The sequence below is a fragment of the Sphaerodactylus townsendi genome, linkage group LG05 (assembly GCF_021028975.2).
Source record: "Sphaerodactylus townsendi isolate TG3544 linkage group LG05, MPM_Stown_v2.3, whole genome shotgun sequence".
NCBI classification, from domain to species: Eukaryota; Metazoa; Chordata; class Lepidosauria; order Squamata; family Sphaerodactylidae; genus Sphaerodactylus; species Sphaerodactylus townsendi.
This window is the reverse complement of record NC_059429.1, coordinates 11,307,190-11,326,681: the sequence shown is the minus strand read 5'-3', so window position 1 is coordinate 11,326,681 and position 19,492 is coordinate 11,307,190. Positions and strand designations below refer to the sequence as shown.

The following is a 19,492-nucleotide window of genomic DNA, read 5'->3' as shown; positions in this document are numbered from 1 at the left end:
ATTCCCAACCAGGGTTCCGTGGTACCCTAGGGTGCCGTGAGCATGTCCCGGGGGTACCGCGGCAATGCTACCAGCCCCCCATACTTTTGTGGTGTCTCCTACTGGCACCAGCAAGGGCATGGAGCTGGCCCAGGGGGCAGGGCTTGCCGCAAGGTCAGCAGCCACCCCCCCCAGTGCTTCCTTTCACCCTGGATGGGGAAGGAGGGAGGTGGTGGCAAGCAGGGGCACTGGGAAGGGAAGGTGGGGGGCTGGCAGGGTTACCGTGGGGTATGAAGAGTGAGGTCAAGGGTACCATGACGTTGAAAAGGTTGGGAAACACTGCCCTACAGGGTTGCTGGAAGTCAGCCGACAGGCACTTTGCACCGTCCCCGGTTTGAACCCCCGGCATTCGGGACGGTCCCTGTCTCTCTGGCAGTGTTGCCCACCCCTTCAAGGAAAGGATTGCGGTGATTGTAGTCTGGCCGCTCCTTCAACGTTGTTTCCTCTCCCCCTTTCAAAAGCTTGCGGGATGGAAGGTGAGAAGAATCCCGATTTGGGTCCTGATCACGCCCCGTCTGGCCCCGCAGTTCGGTCCTCGGATTGCGGGATCGGGTTACAGCCGGGGTTAATCCGGCAGCCTCCCTTTGCCCGAGTTCTGTGCTTGGGTGGAAATCTCAGCCTTACATAATGGCTTTTAAATCTCTGCACCGCCCCGCCCCCCCACTCCTTTCTGCGCCCGCCCCGCTTCCTCCTTTGCAAGCACGGTGTCGTGGCCCCCGTCTCTCTCCCATTAAGTCAAGGGTGGTGGCCTCAGTCAGGCTGATCCGGGAAAAGATCTGCCCTTAGCAACAGCTCACCTGATTGGCTGGAAGGGTGAGGCTGGTATTGGCTGATTGGGTTGGGCCTTTTCCCCCCCTCCCTCGCCTTCTCCTCCCCCCCCTTGATGTGGGAGGTGAGGCTCTGAGCCAAAAAAAATGGGTCAGGCCCGTCTTTCATCTGGAGGCTGCTAAGTCGCCCAGTAAATCAGCATATACAATCTGTGTGTGGGGGGGAGTGGGGGGAGGGGGAGTTGGCGCATGAAGTTACATGTTTTCTTGACCTCCCTCCAAGGAAGTCTTTTTTAAAACGCCTCTTCCCCCGTCCCACGTAGTGATTTTTAAGAGGCAAGAGAAGTAGCAAGGGCTGTTTGAAAAGAAAGTGCCCGTTCTCTCTTTCCTACAACTGGAAGCTTTGATTTAGATCCAAATTTTGGTGCCGTTCCCCCCCCCCCCAATGCCTGAACCTTTGATCTCCCCCTCTGCTCTTCCCCTAAACCTGTATCCAGGCTCTGCCCCATGAAGTCCACTCTTGTAAGCTCCTTGGGGCAGGGCCTTCCACCCTCCTCGAATTCTTTTTAAGCAGAACATTGTGATACAAAGTCCCTTGAAAGGTTATGATTACCCTACGATCTTGATTTCTCCCTCCCCCCCCGCCCCCCCCCCGGCTTTCCTCAAGATCGTTTACAAAAATCTCACCGTAAAACAGGAGCCTGTCAAAGTTAGTTGGTGGGTGATAACACAGGATAGCACAGTGGTTCTCAACCTTCCTAATGCTGCGACCCTTTAATACAGTTCCTCATGTTGTGGTGACCCCCAACCCCTAACATTTATCCATTTGACAGATGGAGAACACTGATGCAGAGAGTCTTAGGCAGTGGTTCTCAACCTTCCTAATGCCGCGACCCTTTAATAAAGTTCCTCATGTTGTGGTGACCCCCAACCCTAACATTTGTCCATTTTACAGATGGAGAACACTGATGCAGAGAGTTTTAGGCAGTGGTTCTCAACCTTCCTAATGCCGCGACCCTTTAATACAGTTCCTCATGTTGTGGGGACCCCCAACCCTAACATTTGTCCATTTGACAGATGGAGAACACTGATGCAGAGAGTTTTAGGCAGTGGTTCTCAACCTTCCTAATGCCGCGACCCTTTAATACAGTTCCTCATGTTGTGGTGACCCCCAACCCTAACATTTGTCCATTTGACAGATGGAGAACACTGATGCAGAGAGTTTTAGGCAGTGGTTCTCAACCTTCCTAATGCCGCGACCCTTTAATACAGTTCCTCATGTTGTGGGGACCCCCAACCCTAACATTTGTCCATTTTACAGATGGAGAACACTGATGCAGAGAGTCTTAGGCGACCCCTGTGAAAGGGTCGTTCGACCCCCAAAGGGGTTCCGACCCCCAGGTTGAGAATCACTGGTATAGCACTTTTCCACACACCTGCAAGGTAGGCCTGCCCCTTTCAAGATTGAGAGGTTATGACTTCCCTTAGGCCAGTGAGTGAGCGGGGGGCCATGGGATGACCCTTGAACCCACATCCCTGACACTTGAGAAAACTAGCCCTGCAAGGTAGGCCCACCTTCTCCACCCCAAACAGCACCACTTTTGATGGTGTTTAAACTAGAGAGCCCAAATTCTCCTTTTAAATCCACCTTAAAAGGGAGAATCTGGGGTCCCCAGTTAAAACAGCATTGAAAATGATGCTGTTTTGGGGTGGATTAAACAGCATCACTTTCAATGTTTACACTGGGGACCTCAGATTCTCCCTTTAAATCCATGCCAAAGGGGGTGGATTTAAAAGGAGAATCTGGGGAAATTTGGGGGTTGCCTGCTGTCAGGGGTGCAATTGTTAAGCTAGCAGCACCAAACTTTCAGAGTATCCTTAGGAGACTCTCCTAATGATACCACCCAGGTTTGGGGAAGTTTGGTTCATGGGGTCCAAAGTTATGGACCGTCAAAGATGTAGCCCCCATCTCCTATTAGCTCCCATTGGAAACAATGGGGGATGGGGGCACCTCCTTTGGGAGTCCATAACTTTGGACCCCCTGGACCAAACTTCACAAAATCTGGGTGGTATTAGTAAGAGACACTTCTGATGATATCTCCCAGGTGTGGTGAAGTTTGGTTCAGTTACCTCCCAGGTGTGGTGAAGTTTGGTCCATAACTTTGGACCCCCAAAGTTGTAGCCCCCATCTTCTATTAGCTCCCATTGGAAACAATGGGGGATGGGGCATCTCATTTGGGAGTCCATAACTTTGGACCCCCTGAACCAAACCTCACCAAACCTGGGTGGTATCATCAGGAGAGTCTCCCAAAAAAGTCCTGAAATTTTGGTGCTGGTAGCTTAAAAACCGTGCCCCCTGCAGGCAAAAAACTCTAAAAAATAAAAAACCACAAACGGGGGCAGAGCTTCGTACATATAATGTGTGTGTGGGGGGTGTTGAACCCAAGAACCCTCCCCCTTACCTGCGTCCTTGGTGTGGGTGCTTTCAAAATAGGAACAGTCTTGGCCCACCCTGGAGAGTTTGCAGAATTAGAAATGCTTTCCCCTTCTTTCCCCTTCCAAATATAAGCCCCGCTGAATGGCAGGCCTGACTCCACAGGGAAGAGATGCAGGTAAGAGAGGTTGCTGGCTCCCCTCTACCCTTGCCAGCTTCTTCTCTAGTTCAGCTCTGGCTTTCCTCCCACGGAAGGAGCAGCTGGCGCAACCTCCACGCAAGGGACTTGTATTTCTGCACCTGGCAGGATCAATCCAACCTGACTGAGAGGGAGGGGAAGAGAGGACTCTGCTAATGGGGAAGCTGATGGTATGCCCCTGTGACTCATTTGCTCTTCATATCTACTGCAGGACACAAATTCACTTGTGCATGCATGCATACAAAAAAGGTTTTTCTGAGCACGTGGAGAGTGCCTTTCCCTTTGTTGCCAAGGGTTTGCAGGGCAACTCCTTTTTCTCAACATTCTTCTATAGGTAGAGAGTCCTCTGTCCCAAGCACCACTTAAGAACATAAGAACAAGCCAGCTGGATCAGACCAGAGTCCATCTAGTCCAGCACTCTGCTACTCGCAATGGCCCACCAGGTGCCTTTGGGAGCTCACCTGCAGGATGTGAAAGCAGTGGCCTGCTGCTGCTGCTGCTGCTCCCGCACACCTGGTCTTCTCAGGCCTTTGCAATCTGAGATCAAGGAGGATCAAGATTGGTAGCCAGAGATCGACTTCTCCTCCATAAATCTGTCCAAGCCCCTTTAAACCTGTCCAGGTTAGTGGCCATCACCACCTCCTGTGGCAGCATATTCCAAACACCAATCACACGTTGCGTGAAGAAGTGTTTCCTTTTATTAGTCCTAATCCTTCCCCCAGCATTTTCAATGTATGCCTCCTGGTTCTAGTATTGTGAGAAAGAGAGAAAAATTTATCTCTGTCGACATTTTCTACCCCATGCATAATTTTATAGACGTCAATCATATCCCCCCTCAGACGTCTCCTCTCCAAACTAAAGAGTCCCAAACGCTGCAACCTCTCCTCATAAGGAAGTTGCTCCAGTCCCTCAATCATCCTCGTTGCCCTTCTCTGCCCTTTTTCTATCTCTTCGATATCCTTTTTGAGATGTGGCGACCAGGACTGAACACGTCTTTTGGGAAGAGCGGAATGTTTCTCCATAAGCAGTTTTCGGCGTGAGCGGGAGAAATAGGACTTGATAACGAAGCGAAAGATTCCTTCCAAAAGAATAAAAAGGCCAGATCAGGATTGAACATGTTCCAGAGATGCCGCCGAATGTTGAGAGCAGTTGAGAGTCAAAGGAATGGAATGCGGCCTCCTTGTGTGGCTTATGGAATCCTAGAAAGGGAGATTTGGGTCAAAGGCAGGGGAATTCTCTGATTGTTTCTCTCTCTCCCTCCCCCCCCCGATTCCTCCCAGGTACCTCAGCTTTTTTTCCTATGGGCGGCTTGCTGCTCTGCGGATCACAAAATACACACAGGAAGGCTACCCACAACACCGGGGGAAGATCTGATGTACTTAGGGGAGTCCCCCAAGTGGTAAAGGACATAGGGTGTTTGTGTGCCCCCTCCAAAGAGGATGGGACTCAAACGTGCAGAGTGGAAGCTAGGACGTGCCTCTCTGCGCAAGGAACTAATTGACCCATAAGTTTGTGTAATGCAGGGTCGGGAACTTGGAAGACCAGTTTTGAGCTTTTCAGGCTGTAGAGCCACCTGGGTAGTGGGAAAATGGCCCTCTAGGGCACAGGTGTCAAACCCGCGGCCCTCCAGATGTTATGGACTACAGTTCCCATCATCCCCTGCCAGCATGAGTGAGTCTGTCTGTTTTCTTCCTCTCTTCCTCTCTTTTTCTCTTTCTTTCTCTTCCTCTCTTCCTCTCTTCTTCTCTTTCTCTCTTTCTTTCTCTCTCTTTCTCTCTCTGTCTCTCTCTTCCTCTCTTTCTCTCTTCCACCCTTTCTCTCTTTCTTTCAAGACTGTAGATGAACGCCCCAGGTATAGAAAGTTTTGGGTGGGAAAAAATGAGGAGCTTTTCTTGGTTAACTGGAGGGCTAGAAACTTGGGTTTTGATTTTTTTTTAAAAGTGTTTTTCTGTTTATTTAAAATCTGCACCAGGTATGAAATCTTTTTATCCCCCCTCCAACCCCCCAAAAAGTAGATAAATATGGCTTTGAGCATTGGTCAGAGAGAATGTCAGCCAGGGAAAGATTGTGTTTGCATTTGGAAATGGAATGAAAGGGTTTTTGTAAGTGTAAAGTGGTTTTTCTTGAAAGACAGTGAGAAGCTTGCTTCCTGGGTTTTCTGAGTTTCTCCATGCCACCCCCTTTCTTGGAGGCACAGGAGAATCGGGGGGGGGGGGCGCGTCCTGGCTGCTCCTTTGAACATGTGGCCCTTTTATACCTGGGAATGCTGGATTCTTTTATAGTCCTTGGCCCAAGTCCCTCTCTCTTGACCAGAGAGTTTCTGGGAAGGAATGTCCTTGCTATTTTGGGGCTGGTTGACTCAGAAGTTGGGACGGGCAGCCAGCTGGGCCTGTTGTCTTTGCTGTCGGTAACCCAGGGAGGTGCCTGGCAGCCAAGAATGCAAGTCTTAGTGGAACTTAATCGCTTTGCTGGGTCAGACAAATCCTTTTGGCTGGCAGGAAGCGGCTGGTGAAGGTCACGATCAACCCCCTGTTCATCTGCAGCACCTGGTATTTGTTGGTAGACTACCCCTGAATTGTAGTTGTTTATCACGGTTGACAGTTACTAACAAGACTTTATTCTCCATTAAAAACTTCATCTTGTGGCAAGGAGTTCCACAAGCTTAATTATATGTTATGGAAGAAGAAGAAGAAGAGTTTGGATTTATATCCCCTCTTTCTGTCCTGCAGGAGACTCAAAGGAGCTTGCAATCTCCTTGCCCTTACCCCCTCACAACAAACACCCTGTGAAGTAGGTGGGGCTGAGAGAGCTCCGAAGAGCTGTGACTTGCCCAAGGTCACCCAGCTGGCGTGTGTGGGAGCGCACAGGCTAATCTGAATTCCCCAGATAAACCTCCACAGCTCAGGCGGCAGAGCAGGGAATCAAACCGGGTTCCTCCAGATTAGATACACGAGCTCTTAACCTCCTACGCCACTGCTGCTCCAATTATATGTTATACCCATAGCTTTTGTTCATTGAACAGCAAATCTATCGCTGGTGGTTTTTTCTTGAGTGCCCCCCACCCCCAAATTCTTGTATTAGGAGGAGGAGATCTCCACTCTCTAGCATTTACTGTTTTTGAAATAATTGACTGCTGGTCCTCCCAATTCATACAGAAGCTGTTATTTGCTCTTAATCCAGTTTGCTGCTTCTATCTCCATGGTGAGGAAGGCTGGCTATTTAAATCTGGCTACACTCTCTGCAAATCTCCAAATGCTATGGATATGTGAAAAGTGTGTCATGGGGGGGTCCCCAAACATTTTGAGGCAGCGGATACCTTTGGAATTCTCACACTCTGTTGTGGCCATGAGCACAAAATGGCCACGACTGGAGACTGAGCCGTATACATTGTGAAAGCCCAAGTCCACGAGAAAAGAGAAATAATTAAAAATACGCTGGGTGTTTGGCCTAGAAATGTCCCAAAAATTTTGGAAGGATTGTTCAAATATATAACAATAATAGCTGCCAGTTGTATTGGCAACAAAATAGAAAGCGGAAATTGTCCACGGCGGAAAGACTGAGAAAGTAAACTAGCGGGGCATCCCATAATGGCGAAATTAGCAAGTTATGTGAACAATAGACCAACCACAGAATTTCAAGAAAAATGGAAAGCGCTGTTCTAATTGAATGGGAAGTACACGAGAAAGAAGTTGAATTGGCGTATATGTTACGTTATTCTTAGATTTTCTATCTTGTATTAAAGGGTGTTTAAAAGAGAAAAACATTTGAATCACTAGCAGGTAGATGAGAACTACTTACAGATTTTTTTTATGGTTATCGCCATTTATGTTCATTATTACAACCCTATTTAGGGTTCATCATTGTTGCTATCACCGTTTATCATTTGCTATACTGTATGTATATTTTCCCCATTTTCTTTTAATGTGATTGTATCTCTGTCCTTTTTATTTGGCAAAAATAAAATCTTCAAAAAAATACACTGGGGAGGAGGGGTGGAAGAGAGTAAAACAAACACTCTCAGTGAGAATCAACAAACACCAATATAATTTTATTTATTTTATTTATTGTCAAATTTATATATCGCCCTTTCCCAAGGGGCTCTGGGCGGCGAACAGCAAAGTAAACAGACAAATAGAGCACAAATAGAATAAAATTATAAATAAATAATAGGCTCCATGAGTCCTAAAATTACTAAAATCCCAATAAATACAACATTACATACAACGTTACATACAATTTTGATCTCTGTAGCCAATGAAACCTTTAGTGACAAATCAGAAGCTCTGCAGTGTAGGAGACCCCACGTGGCTATGCTCACTTTCTAAAAATACTTGCCATTGCCAGTGGAGATGTTGGCAGTCGTCAGGTTGGGAACACCTGGTGTTCTGTTTTTAAATTCTGTTGTCTTTCTCTCTCTCTGCCCCCCCCCCATTCCCCCGATTATGCCATAAATATATTGTCGAAGACTTTCATGGCCAGAATCACTGGGGTGCTATGTGGTTTCCGGGCTGTATGGCCCTGTTCTAGCAGCATTCTCTCCTGACGTTTCACCTGCATCTGTGGCTGGCATCTTCAGAGGATCCTCTGAAGATGCCAGCCACAGATGCAGGCGAAATGTCGGGAGAGAATGCTGCTAGAACACGGCCACACTATGGCATAAATAATTTGCTGGACCTAGACCTTTTAACAACCACTTGCTTCTATCTCCTCCCTCGCTGTGATTTATCTTCGTCTTATTTCTTTTATTGAATTTACATCCTGCCATTTCTTGCCCAAAGATGGGCTCAGGGTGGCTTACAATATAAAATACCATACAAAAATATACATCTCTCCCATCATTCAGTGGCGGCGAACCTTTGGCACTCCAGATGTTATGGACTACAACTCTCATCAGCCAATTGGCCATGCTGGCAGGGGTTGATGGGAATTGTAGTCCATAACATCTGGAGTGCCAAAGGTTCGCCACCACGGGTTTGAATTATCCTCCTGGAACCTTATCGTTGTATCATATTGCAGCTTCCTGAGGTGAACGGAAGCAGAATCAGGAACGCATGATGATCTTGATAATGTTGTGATGTTCAGAGGAGCACAGTGGTCATATTTGCTGGGCCATGCATGGGATTGTGCCCAGCTCCTTTTCAAGCAGGTCTTGGGGGCGGGGGGCGGGGGGGGGGGGTTCAACAGCAGAGCTGTGGTTTCAGAGCAGCCTGCCAAAGCTGCCTTCCAGGAAACAGTATTTGGAGGCGAACCCCTCACTTTAAAACTGGTAAGGCACCTAGACCTTTTAACAACCATTTGCTTCTCTCTCCTCCCTCCCCATGCTTTATCTTAGTGTGGTTCGGCGGAATACATGGCCCCGGAAGTCGTGGAGGCGTTCAATGAAGAGGCCTCTATGTACGATAAGCGCTGTGACCTGTGGAGTTTGGGGGTCATCCTCTACATCATGTTGAGCGGCTACCCACCCTTCGTGGGGCACTGTGGGACCGACTGTGGCTGGGACCACGGAGAGGCCTGCCCCGCTTGCCAGGTAAAAAAAACCCCTAAACAAACAAAACCCAAGCCTTCCAGCTTCTTTATAGCACCTTTAAATGAAAGGAATGCCTAAAACTTGTGGTGTGTGTGTGTGTGAGAGAGAGAGAAAGAGAGAGAGAGAGAAGGGGGGGGGGTTGGCTGCCCATCTAGCTTGGCTCACTTGTTTGAGTCCTTTGTTTTTGGCCCCTTCCACACACACAAAATAATGCATTTTCAAACCACTTTCACCACTGTTTGCAAGTGGATTTTGCTATTCCGCACAGCTTCAAAGAGCACTAAAAGCAGTTTGAAAGTGCATTATTCTGCATGTGCGGAATGAGCCTTTGTTAGCAAATCCTGTTCCTGCTTTGCTCAGGCCTTGCCCCAGGAATCTTCAAGGGACATTCTGACTGGGCTACAGAGCCGCCTGGAGTTGCTAGCCACATTGCATATCCTGGGTTTGATTTTATAAGGTTAGGTGGGTAGTAACCTGGGACTGGGCCTTCTCAGGCATGGCACCAGAATTCTAAAACTCTGTCCCCAGGGAGGCTATCTTCTATTGCTGCCTACCCCCTTTCTGTTGCTGCCTGCTGCCCGCAGGTGAAGACGGTTTTGTTTCGTTTGGCATTCCTTCAGGGATGCCTCCTTCCGGCCCAGTTTTTAAAATGTTCGTTTTATGTACTTTTTACATATTTTAGCTCTGGTTTTAACAATGTGGCGGTTGTTGTTTTGATGGTTTTAAAGTTGTGATTTTAGTGTGTATGTTTGAACTTGCTAGCTGTCCTGGTGGCCTTTACTAGGGCAGAAAGTGTGTGTGTATAAATTTTGTAAGTAACTAATGGCCCCCTTGTTCACGTGAAACCCACATATTTGACCACCTTGTTAGTTGACCTTCACAACAGCCTTGGAAGGTAGGCAAGTGCTTCTCTACTGCGGAAGCCCCTTCATGGCTGCTGTGTAAACCCTATCTTTTGTCAGAGAATTCTCCTTACATTTGTGCTTGCACGAACTGAGATTGCAAATTCGGACGAATCTCTAAGAAACTGAGATTGCAAATTCGGACAAATTCGGACGAATCTCTAAGAAACTTCCAAGAAAAACACCAATTTGAAAACTGCTGAGGTCGACCAGCCTTTATTTAGATCAGCAGTGGTCAACTCTGGCCCTCCAGTTGTTCATGGACTACAGTTCCCATCAGCCCCAGCCTGAACATCTGGAGGGCCAGAGTTGGATACCCATGATCTAGATATTACTGGCTTATAGTCGGGACAAAATTATTGGGGTGCGGTGATAAAACTGTTAAACTAGTGCTAAGAACTAGTGCAAATCCTCACACTACCCTGATGCTCACTTGGTGATCTCAGGCTAATCCCCCTTCCTTTCTCAGCCCAACCTACATCGCAGGGCCGTTGTGCTGATAAAATGGAGGTGGGGAACCCTGAGTCTTAGGTTCTGAAAGAGGTTTGAAAGAAAATAATTTTAAAGCATGCATGCCCAATAAATGCATCAAATCGTCAAACATACAACTTTGTCAGAAGTTGGTTTCACAATGGATGGAGCCAGGTTTTAAGAGCCGGAATGATTTACAAATGCCATACAAATATGTCCAAAAGCTGGAAATGATCTTCATGGGTATGGGATAGCAACATGTGCGTACGTAGACTCAGGAGGAGGAGAACACCTGAGAGTAGAAAAAAATTAGCAAAGATTTTGCAGCCTAAAAACTTATGTGACCAGGTGCCGGGGAGCAGTGACCCCCCTCCTTCATTCTACCCCAGGGATCCCCCACGGTGTCACCATCTTTCCTGACACCCTCCAGGTGTTTTTAGAAAGTTGCTGAGCCCCGCATAATGTAAGGAACCAGTAAAGTCCAGGCCAAAAGTAACTTTTCAAGTTCTTTATTGGGTTAGGGTTTATTTATTGGGCTGGCATTCTAAGTCGATCACAAGCAATGCGGGAACTGACCTCCCAACGTTCGAGCAGCCTCTTTTACGGGCACCCCACCAGTTCCCGCCAAAGTTAGATAAACACCTGTAGTTCCCATCCGAAAACCACATTGAAACAAGTTTCACACAGACACGCAAAAGAAACAGAAGATACAGATACTGGAAACTACAGATACTAGAAACACTCCCCAATCTGGGCGTCTCGCCAACCTTGTCAGACGAAAACCTTCCAAGGCTAAGCAGCAACCTTACAATAACCTTGTTCCTTGATGTTGTACTGTTGGCTCCGCCTCCCACTGTGGCCATTTTATGATTGACTCCACCTTCTGCCATGGCCATTTTATGGTTACACCCATCTCCCTGAGTCAGAATTCTAAAGGTGCCCGCAGGCTTAGAAAGGTTAGGAATCCAGCTCTAACCTCACTTGGGAATGTGTGGTCCTGATATTGCAGATTGATGTGGGCAGGTAATGCTGGAATGTATCCTGCTTTTGGCATGATACTCTGATGTAGAAGAATACAAGAGTTTCGATTTATACCCCCCCTTTCTCTCCTGTAGGAGACTCAAAGGGGCTTACAGTCTCCTTTCCCTTCCCCCCCCCAACAACAAACACCCTGTGAGGTGGGTGAGGTTGAGAGAGCTCAGAAGAACTGTGACTAGCCCAAGGTCACCCAGCTGGCGTGTGTGGGAGTGCACAGGCTAATCCAGTTCCCCAGATAAGCCTCCACAGCTCAAGCGGCAGAGCGGGGAATCAAACCCAGTTCTCCAGATTAGAGTCCACCTGCTCTTAACCACTACGCCACTGCTCCTCCTGTTAAATTGCAGTATACAGAGTGTGTTAATTTGCCCCAGGATGAAGGGTGTTTTCCGACGTGTGTCCGCTCAATGAGCATTTGTTGGTAAGATTAGAACCTGGTTCACAGCTGGCTTATTTAACCACTAGTTGAGACTGAGCTGTATCACATTTGGGGAGAGATTATGGATGTGGCTTGGACCTGGGGCTGTTGTCATTTTGACTTCGCATCGCTAACGTTGTGTACGTGTGTACCCTTCCCCTTGCAGAATATGCTGTTTGAAAGTATCCAGGAAGGAAAGTACGAATTCCCCGATAAAGATTGGGCTCATATCTCTTTCGGAGCCAAAGATCTCATTTCGAAGCTCCTCGTGAGAGATGCAAAGAAGCGCCTAAGCGCGGCCGAAGTCCTCAAGCACCCATGGGTGCAAGGGGTGAGTGGCTTGGCTTGTTTTCCTGTCTGTTCTTTCAGTCCCAAACTCACCAACCCCTGTTTCTGCGTCTCCTTTTGTGTGATTTGAATTCCTGAGTCTATTTTTCCACTGTAAGATCAGCACGATTGTTAATAAATTACAGCTGCGGGTGTAAAACTTGTACATTTATAAATCTATTTACAAACTGCATGTTTGAAAATGGTACGGTAAGCATGGAGAACTGGAACCATTCCCAAAATGTCAAGTTAATATTGAAAAGGAATGAAATGGGAATCGTTTGATCGTCTCTCCTTGAGGGGATAATTCACACAAGGCAGGCATATTGGTGCCGATGGGTGGGGCGGGGGGGGGGTGTCCTTTGGAGTTGGATCCAAGTACGTAGGTTAGGGGGGGTTTCCCGGATTCAACCCCCCATTAAAAGTCCAAAGCCCCCCCCCCCGTTTGTGTGTTTTTGTATTTTAAGTGTTTTTTCTGTATTTGACCTGCAGGGGGCGCAGTTTTTAGGCTAGCAGCACCACAATTTCAGGGATTTGTTGGGAGTGCCCCATGATGGTACCACCCAGGTTTGGTGAGGTTTGGTTCAGGGAGTCCAAAGTTATGGACTCCCAAAGGGGATGCCCTAGCCCCCATTGTTTCCAATGGGAGCTAATAGAAGATGGGGGCTACACCTTTGAGGGTCCATAACTTTGGACCCCCTGAACCAAACTTCACCGAAGCTTTCCTGGAGTAATCTATCATCAAGGAGAATCTCTAAAAGGTACCCTGAGAAGTTTGAATTGCTGCTTTCGCTCTTACACCCCAGACAGCAGGCACCCCCCCCAGATTTCCCCAGATTCTCCTTTTAAATTCACCCCCTTCGTCATGGATTGAAAGGGAGAATGTGAGATCCCCAATTTATACTTTGAAAGTGATGCTATTTCAGGATGGGGGGGAGGATAATCCACCCCAAAACAGCATCAATTTCAATGTTGTTTAAACTGGGGACCCCAGAATCTCCCTTTAAGGTGGATTTAAAAGGAGAATCTGGGCTCCCTGGTATAAACACCATTGAAAGTGGTGCTGTTTGGGGATGGATTCTAGCATCACATGGGGGGGCTCAGATTTGGCACCGGGCTCCATTTTCCCTAGCTACACCTCTGCCCAGAGGGGAGGGCGGAAGGGAGCCCAGCCGGTGGGGGGGGGGCAAGGTAGGGGAGTCTGCTGTCCCTGGCCTCGGAGAGCTGCTTTTATAAGCGCTGAGGCCGGGGACGGGGCTTGGGGAGGTGTGGCCATGCCCTCAAGTGCGGGTGGGGGCATGCCCCCCTGACCCCCCCACCCCGTAAAAAATCTATACCTACGTCACTGGTTGGATCACATTGATCTTAGATGGGTTTTGCCCTGCAACCGGTAAAGTAACCTGTGTAGGAACACCGATGATCCTGAAACACCAAAAAGGTTGATTGTGGATGATCGGCAAGGTGGATTTTTCTTTCCATAATGTGCCAATGATAACGAATATTGCTGGTGTCGGTTGGGAAGTTTTGGCAGGCAGTCTTGTTTTTTAAATCTCACTCTCCCCTTTCTCTCCCTCCCCCTCGGATTTGTCTCTTCCAGTGTGCTCCGGACAACACCCTCCCAACTCCAATCATCCTTCAAAGGTGGGTGAAATTCTCCTCCCTTCTTCCCCAGAATATTTGTCCTTTTCAACTTTGTCGAGAAATGTAGAGATAAAACCGGAACTGGGATCTAATCTGTAAAAGAAACCACGGTTTATTCTCCGCTTTTAAAAAAATAATCTCCCAGACTTGATTTCAAACTACAATATACTGCAAATAGTATATTGCAAATAGTATGTAAATATGTATTGTCAAAGGCTTTCACGGCCGGAATCACTAGGGCCGTGGTGGCGAACCTTTGGCACTCCAGATGTTATGGACTACAATTCTCATCAGCCCCTACCAGCAAGGCCAATTGGCCATGCTGGCAGGGGCTGATGGGAATTGTGGTCCATAACATCTGGAGTGCCAAAGGTTTGCCACCACTGCACTAGGGTGTTTCCGGGTTGTATGGCCGTGTTCCAGTAGCATTTTCTCCTGACATTTCATGTGGGCGTGCACAGGCTAATCTGAATTCCCCAGACGAGCCTCCACAACTCAAGCGGCAGAGCTGGGAATCAAACCCGGTTCCTCCAGATCAGAGTGCACCTGCTCTTAGCCGCTATGCCACTGCTGCTCCCGGTGGACTTCACCTGAACATGCTTCCCACTCTCAATATGAAGAGCAGCTAACAACACCTTTCCTGCAGCTTCGACCATTGCCACCTGGATAACAATAGCACATTTAGCTTATTTATAAGATAAATAAGTTGTATGGCCATGTTCCAGTAGCATTTTCTCCTGACGCTTCACCTTCATCTGGGTAGGCGAAATGTCAGGAGAAAATGCTACTAGTAAAACCATAGAGTGTCTGTTTTCCCCTATGGTGATGTGATGTCAGTTCTGGCTTTGAACCCCCCCTCGTCACAAATCCTGTCTTGGAATCACTAACCTCTCACTTCTGTTGGCAACCTTTCCATTTTTCTCAATGCAGGGGTATGTGTCGGTGTCTGGACTTGGCTGACGTCCCCCTTTCCTGTCTCTTGTTCTTTCAGAAACAGCAGTGCCAAAGAGCTGACGTCCTTCGCGGCGGAGGCCATCGCTGTCAACCGGCAGCTGACTCAGCACGAGGAGGAGGCGGCGTCCGAGGCGCCCCGCCCCATCCTTATTAAAGCTACCTCAGGTTCTATGCAGCTGTCCCCCCCGTCTGAGTCCAAGCTGGCCAAGCGGAGGCAGAAAGCCAGCCTGGCCAAAGCCGAGGCCGGCCAACACCGGGTGGCCCCTTTGGTCTTGGTGGGCGATCACCTGTGACTCTCTTTCTCTCCCTCTCCTGCTCTTCTTGCTCCTCTCCACCGTGTTGATAAGCATTCTGTTCTTCCATTTTGTTTTCCTTTTATCGGATGACGACAGCAACGGGGGCGGGGGGGGAGCTTTTTTGGGGTCGCTAGTGAGCAAGATCAAAATTCTCTGACATTGGCTGGTTTCCAACGTTTTTCTTTGTTTCCTGATCTTGTTACCACTGGCTTTATTCTCTCTCTCTCTCTCTTTTTTTTTAACAAAGATATTTAACTTCCTCCTGCCCCTTATGAGACTTTTGTGCTTTCCCAGGGCAAACGTTGACAATTTATAGAGTAAAATTTGCTTTAAAGTACACTTTAAATCAATAACCCCCCAAACCAGATTGCTTATTCCATCTCCAAACGAAGGATAATTGAATTAAGTAGCTACTGTGTTTTCCTTTGCTATTAGATCACTTTTTATACTGTGAAAATGGGATGGGGGAAAGAAGTGCCCCCTTAAAATCTCTCAACTTTAAAGGTAGCATTTTATTGTTCGGGTGTATTGTTTCCGTTGTGTATGTGTGTGTACTTTCAATGTGGTTCTTCAGATACCTTTCGTCCTTTTTTTTTAAAAAGAAGCATACGGATTCTGAATCTCATATTTCTGTGAAGTTGGGCTGGGCAGGTAATGGTATCTTATTCATTTCCTGTCCCAGAAGGCATTGGGGTGGTATCACGTGGGAGTAGCTCTTAAGATTCACGAATCTCGTCGTTTCCCGCCCTTTCCTGCCTGGCCTTCCGCCCTGCCAATGGGGAACGGTCTTAAGATTTTCACGGGAATGCCCTACACAAGAGAGCCAGTGGTTAAATTTTGAACGGGGACTCCGTCAGGTGGTAGGCAGCGGGGTCCGAGTACGAATCCAGTCCTTTTGAAACGTTGTGCCTATTTAATAGGCAATCTTATTTTTGTTGTGGTTGCTGGGTTCATTGTTCTTGTTACGGGGGCCAAGCTAGGCGTGATGCTGGCAGATTTGTTGAAGGGGTGCGAGAGACTGCAATCACGTTTGCACGGTGGAGGGTGGGGGCAGCGTCTGGTTTTGCAAGATGAACTTCCTGCTATCTGTCTCCGTTCTCTAGCTCTTTTCTCCCTAGCCCTGCTCCAATACAGGAATCAGGCTTGTGGAGGGGAATATTGGGAAGCCAACAGGTGGCCCGGGTCTGTCTCATCCACATTTCTTTATTCCCCACCCCTCATAACAAAAAAGAGTGAACCCTCGCTTGGTAGGTCTAGTTTGGTCTTGATGTGAAGGCGAGGCGGAAAGAAGAGAGGCCTTTTGTCTTGAATGGGTTGACTAAAATAAGCTACAAGGAATACCTGTGAGATGGGTGTGCGCACTGAAATTTCACTCGGTGTGAGGGAAAGCCCACCACAAAGAGAGCAAGTCCTCTTTTTTGCTTTTTGACAAAAAGCACCCTCAGCCTGGCAAAAGTGTTCATGCCACTGGGTGGCTAGCTGTCTGCTGATGGATTTGCACATTTTTACATTTTCTTGTAAATCAGCGTCAGGGCCGGAGGAGGGCATTTTTTCGAAGCAGAGAAAATCAACAGCTGCCTATTCCACGGCATTCCCTGTTCATACAGACTGTTTGCAAAAAATAAACATTAGAATTTTCCCCTCTTGAATTGAAGAAAAAAACTTGTGATGTAGGGGAGACCCCCCCCCCCCGGGGAAATCCATTCTTTCTCTTATTCTGCTCCTCCCCGCTTTGAAAAGTGTTTTGTTCTAAAAGTGATTCTTTTACTTGCCGAATGTCGTTCCACCAGGACCTTTTGTTTGCCCCCCCCCCTTTAAATTTAAAAAAAGAAATAAATCTTGCTGAAGACCCTGGTTATTCTGCTCGCAACAGGAGTGGATTTCTAAGGAATTGCCAAAGTCCTGTTGGTCCCTGACCCGTGATCCAGACCCCGTTCCATAAACTGTCTGTGAAAACAGTGTGGATTGGTGCTCTCTGTTGGAGAAAACTCGGGACCTCGTCTTGAAGTCGGGTCTGTTTGTTTCCAAACGCAGAGTTGTTACCTGGCGCCTGCTCTCCCACTAAGATTCTTGCAATCGTAACAATTGCATGGATTTGAATAGGAATTATCCTCTGCCGCACCTTCTTGAAATCCTCGAGGTCTCTTCCTTGGGGCCACAGCATCCTGCAAAATCCCAACATTCCTCCATGAGGTGTAGGAAGTAGCCCGCGCGAGAGCTTTGCGTTTGCACGTGCACTGCGCATGGGGGTGGCTTTTGCTCTCCGTTTTCATACTAAGCTATTATTCAGGGTCACTGGTATGTCTGTTGGTATATGAGTCTCAGGTCCTGTACTGCACAGTGGGAGGAAATCAGGGCATTGGTTGCGAACAACGATAGATACGTGGAAGCCATCTTGTTGGGGAGCAGAATTGTTACAGGATGGTCAGTTTTTTCCCCGGGGGGCTGCCACCAACAACCACATGAATGCAGTGATGAAGGGAGGGGAAACTGCGCCCGGGGCGGAACTGCCTGCACGCCCCAACCGCTCTGCCCCAAAGCACCCCCACCCCGCCCCTGACACGTGACTGTAGTGGCGGTGCCCAGGGCGAGCCCTCAGCCACGCCTTCATGAATGTGAGGCAAGTAACAGCAGAATGGGGGGAGGCAGAGTGGGGAGCTTATTATAGCCACCGTGGGGCTTTTGGGCTGGTGGTTCGGACTCTAGTATCTCATACACAGATATAGCGAGCAGGATGGCCACAGCGTTGTTGTGCACGGTGAGCCATCAAATAATCTACTCCGAATCATTCGGCGCTTGCCGAGTGATTCGGACTTAGCTTTTCGCCACTTAGCTTTTCGCCATCAGCCATAAACATGGGCTATGCCAGTGGTGGCGAACCTTTGGCACTCCATATGTTAAGGACTACAATTCCCATCAGCCCCTGCCAGCATGGCCAATTGGTCATTCTGGAAGGGACTGATGGGAATTGTAGTCCATAACATCTGGAGTGCCAAAGGTTCGCCACCACGGGGCTATGCAAATCCTAAACATGCTTCATTTGGAAGTTAAATGCATAGAGATTTTTCAGTTTCGTGACTTCTGGGAGGGCAGGCCGCTTCGGCCTTTCTGTCTGGCGAAACTGGAGTTTTAAGTTGGACCAAGTTGGATGTTCGGTATTTCAGTTGATCTACATCTTCTCCCCCCCCCCCTTCAAATCCAGGATCAAACTAAAGGCGTATTTTAAGTTTTAAGAGGCCCTGTGCAAATGTCTCCCACCTGTGTAAAAATATTTTATTTTGTAAGAATTACTTAAGGATGTTGTCACGGTCGTACGCCATTTTGTGCTATCCTGTTCTTTTAAAAGTGTTGGGGAGGATAGAGGGGCAGATGTGTTCAGCTGTCTGCGATCCAGTCTTCGGTCTGCACCTTTGCGCAAGAGTAAGCCCCATTCGGTGTAGGGTTAAGCTGCCCTTATTTCTGGGCCACGATCCCGGAGCACTGGGTGCTTGGCTTGCAAGGTCTGTCTCCTCCCTGTCGGACTTATTCCGTGAGAACGCAGGTGGAATTGGGTTGTTAGTTTAATTCTAAGGCACAGGTGTCAAACGCACGGCCCTCCAGATCTTATGAACTACAATTCCCATCATCCCCTGCCTGCACGATGCTGGCAGGGGATGATGGGAACTGTAGTCCATAACATCTGGAGGGCCGCGAGTTTGACACCTATGTTCTAAGGCGTCACATTGATTGCACGGATCCAGATGTGTTCAGAAGGTGACTCTTTTAGGCAATTAAAAAACACACTGTTGTGTGCATTTCACCAGTCTGGGGTTTGGTACCTGTGAAGCTGTCGGATTATTCTGGATCTTAAAGCCAGGTCTAACCTTCATCCCAGCTTGCCAATTGTGTCTGAACGACAGATCTTCTGAACCAAAGCTCTCTGGCACCCTCTGCTTTGCAGTGGGAGAAGGACAGTCATTCCAAGGGTGTTAAAGGAGGACTCTTTGAGCCCAGCCAAGGCTAATTTGAAATGGGTTTAAATTAGCAGGTGAGCACATCGACGGTGGCAGCGGGCAGTCGGCCTCCGCTTGGCTTTCTTTCATTGCCCGTTTTTTTGTTTTCCTATTTAAAAAGTGACCTCTTTATAGCCGTTGCTCAGACGTACACATCGGGATGCTGATTCTTGGAGCACGTTTCTGTGATGGGTTGGATGCTTTTTTCTGAATAAGTTACAAAAATACTTACAATTCTATGCAATTGTGTTTTGTTTGCGGGGGGGGGTTGGAGGTGTCAAATGAGTTTTTGGGACACCTGAATGTGGCTGGTTTTGAGGACGACGGGATGGGAATTGCAAGATAGGCTTTCTGACACCCCCCCCCCCTTTCTGGAGGGGGTGCGTGGATGTTTTCTCTCCCCCCCATATATTTTGCTTGCTTTCTAACCAGCGCACAGTCTTCTCCTGTGGATGCCTGGTTTATTGGGGGAGGGGTAGGAGACTTGGGG

General features: G+C 48.1%; 1 protein-coding gene across 1 annotated transcript in view; it reads left to right on the top strand.

Moving 5' to 3' along the window:
- The window catches only part of MKNK2 (MAPK interacting serine/threonine kinase 2), a 54,219-nt gene extending 36,346 nt beyond the window's left edge, over nucleotides 1-17,873 (top strand). Inside the window, 4 exon segments of the mRNA XM_048497178.1 lie at nucleotides 8,772-8,966; nucleotides 11,959-12,123; nucleotides 13,717-13,760; nucleotides 14,752-17,873. Of these exon segments, the coding sequence (XP_048353135.1) occupies nucleotides 8,772-8,966; nucleotides 11,959-12,123; nucleotides 13,717-13,760; nucleotides 14,752-15,007 (660 nt within the window). The 3' untranslated portion in view covers nucleotides 15,008-17,873.
- The last annotated feature ends 1,619 nt before the right edge of the window (nucleotides 17,874-19,492 follow it).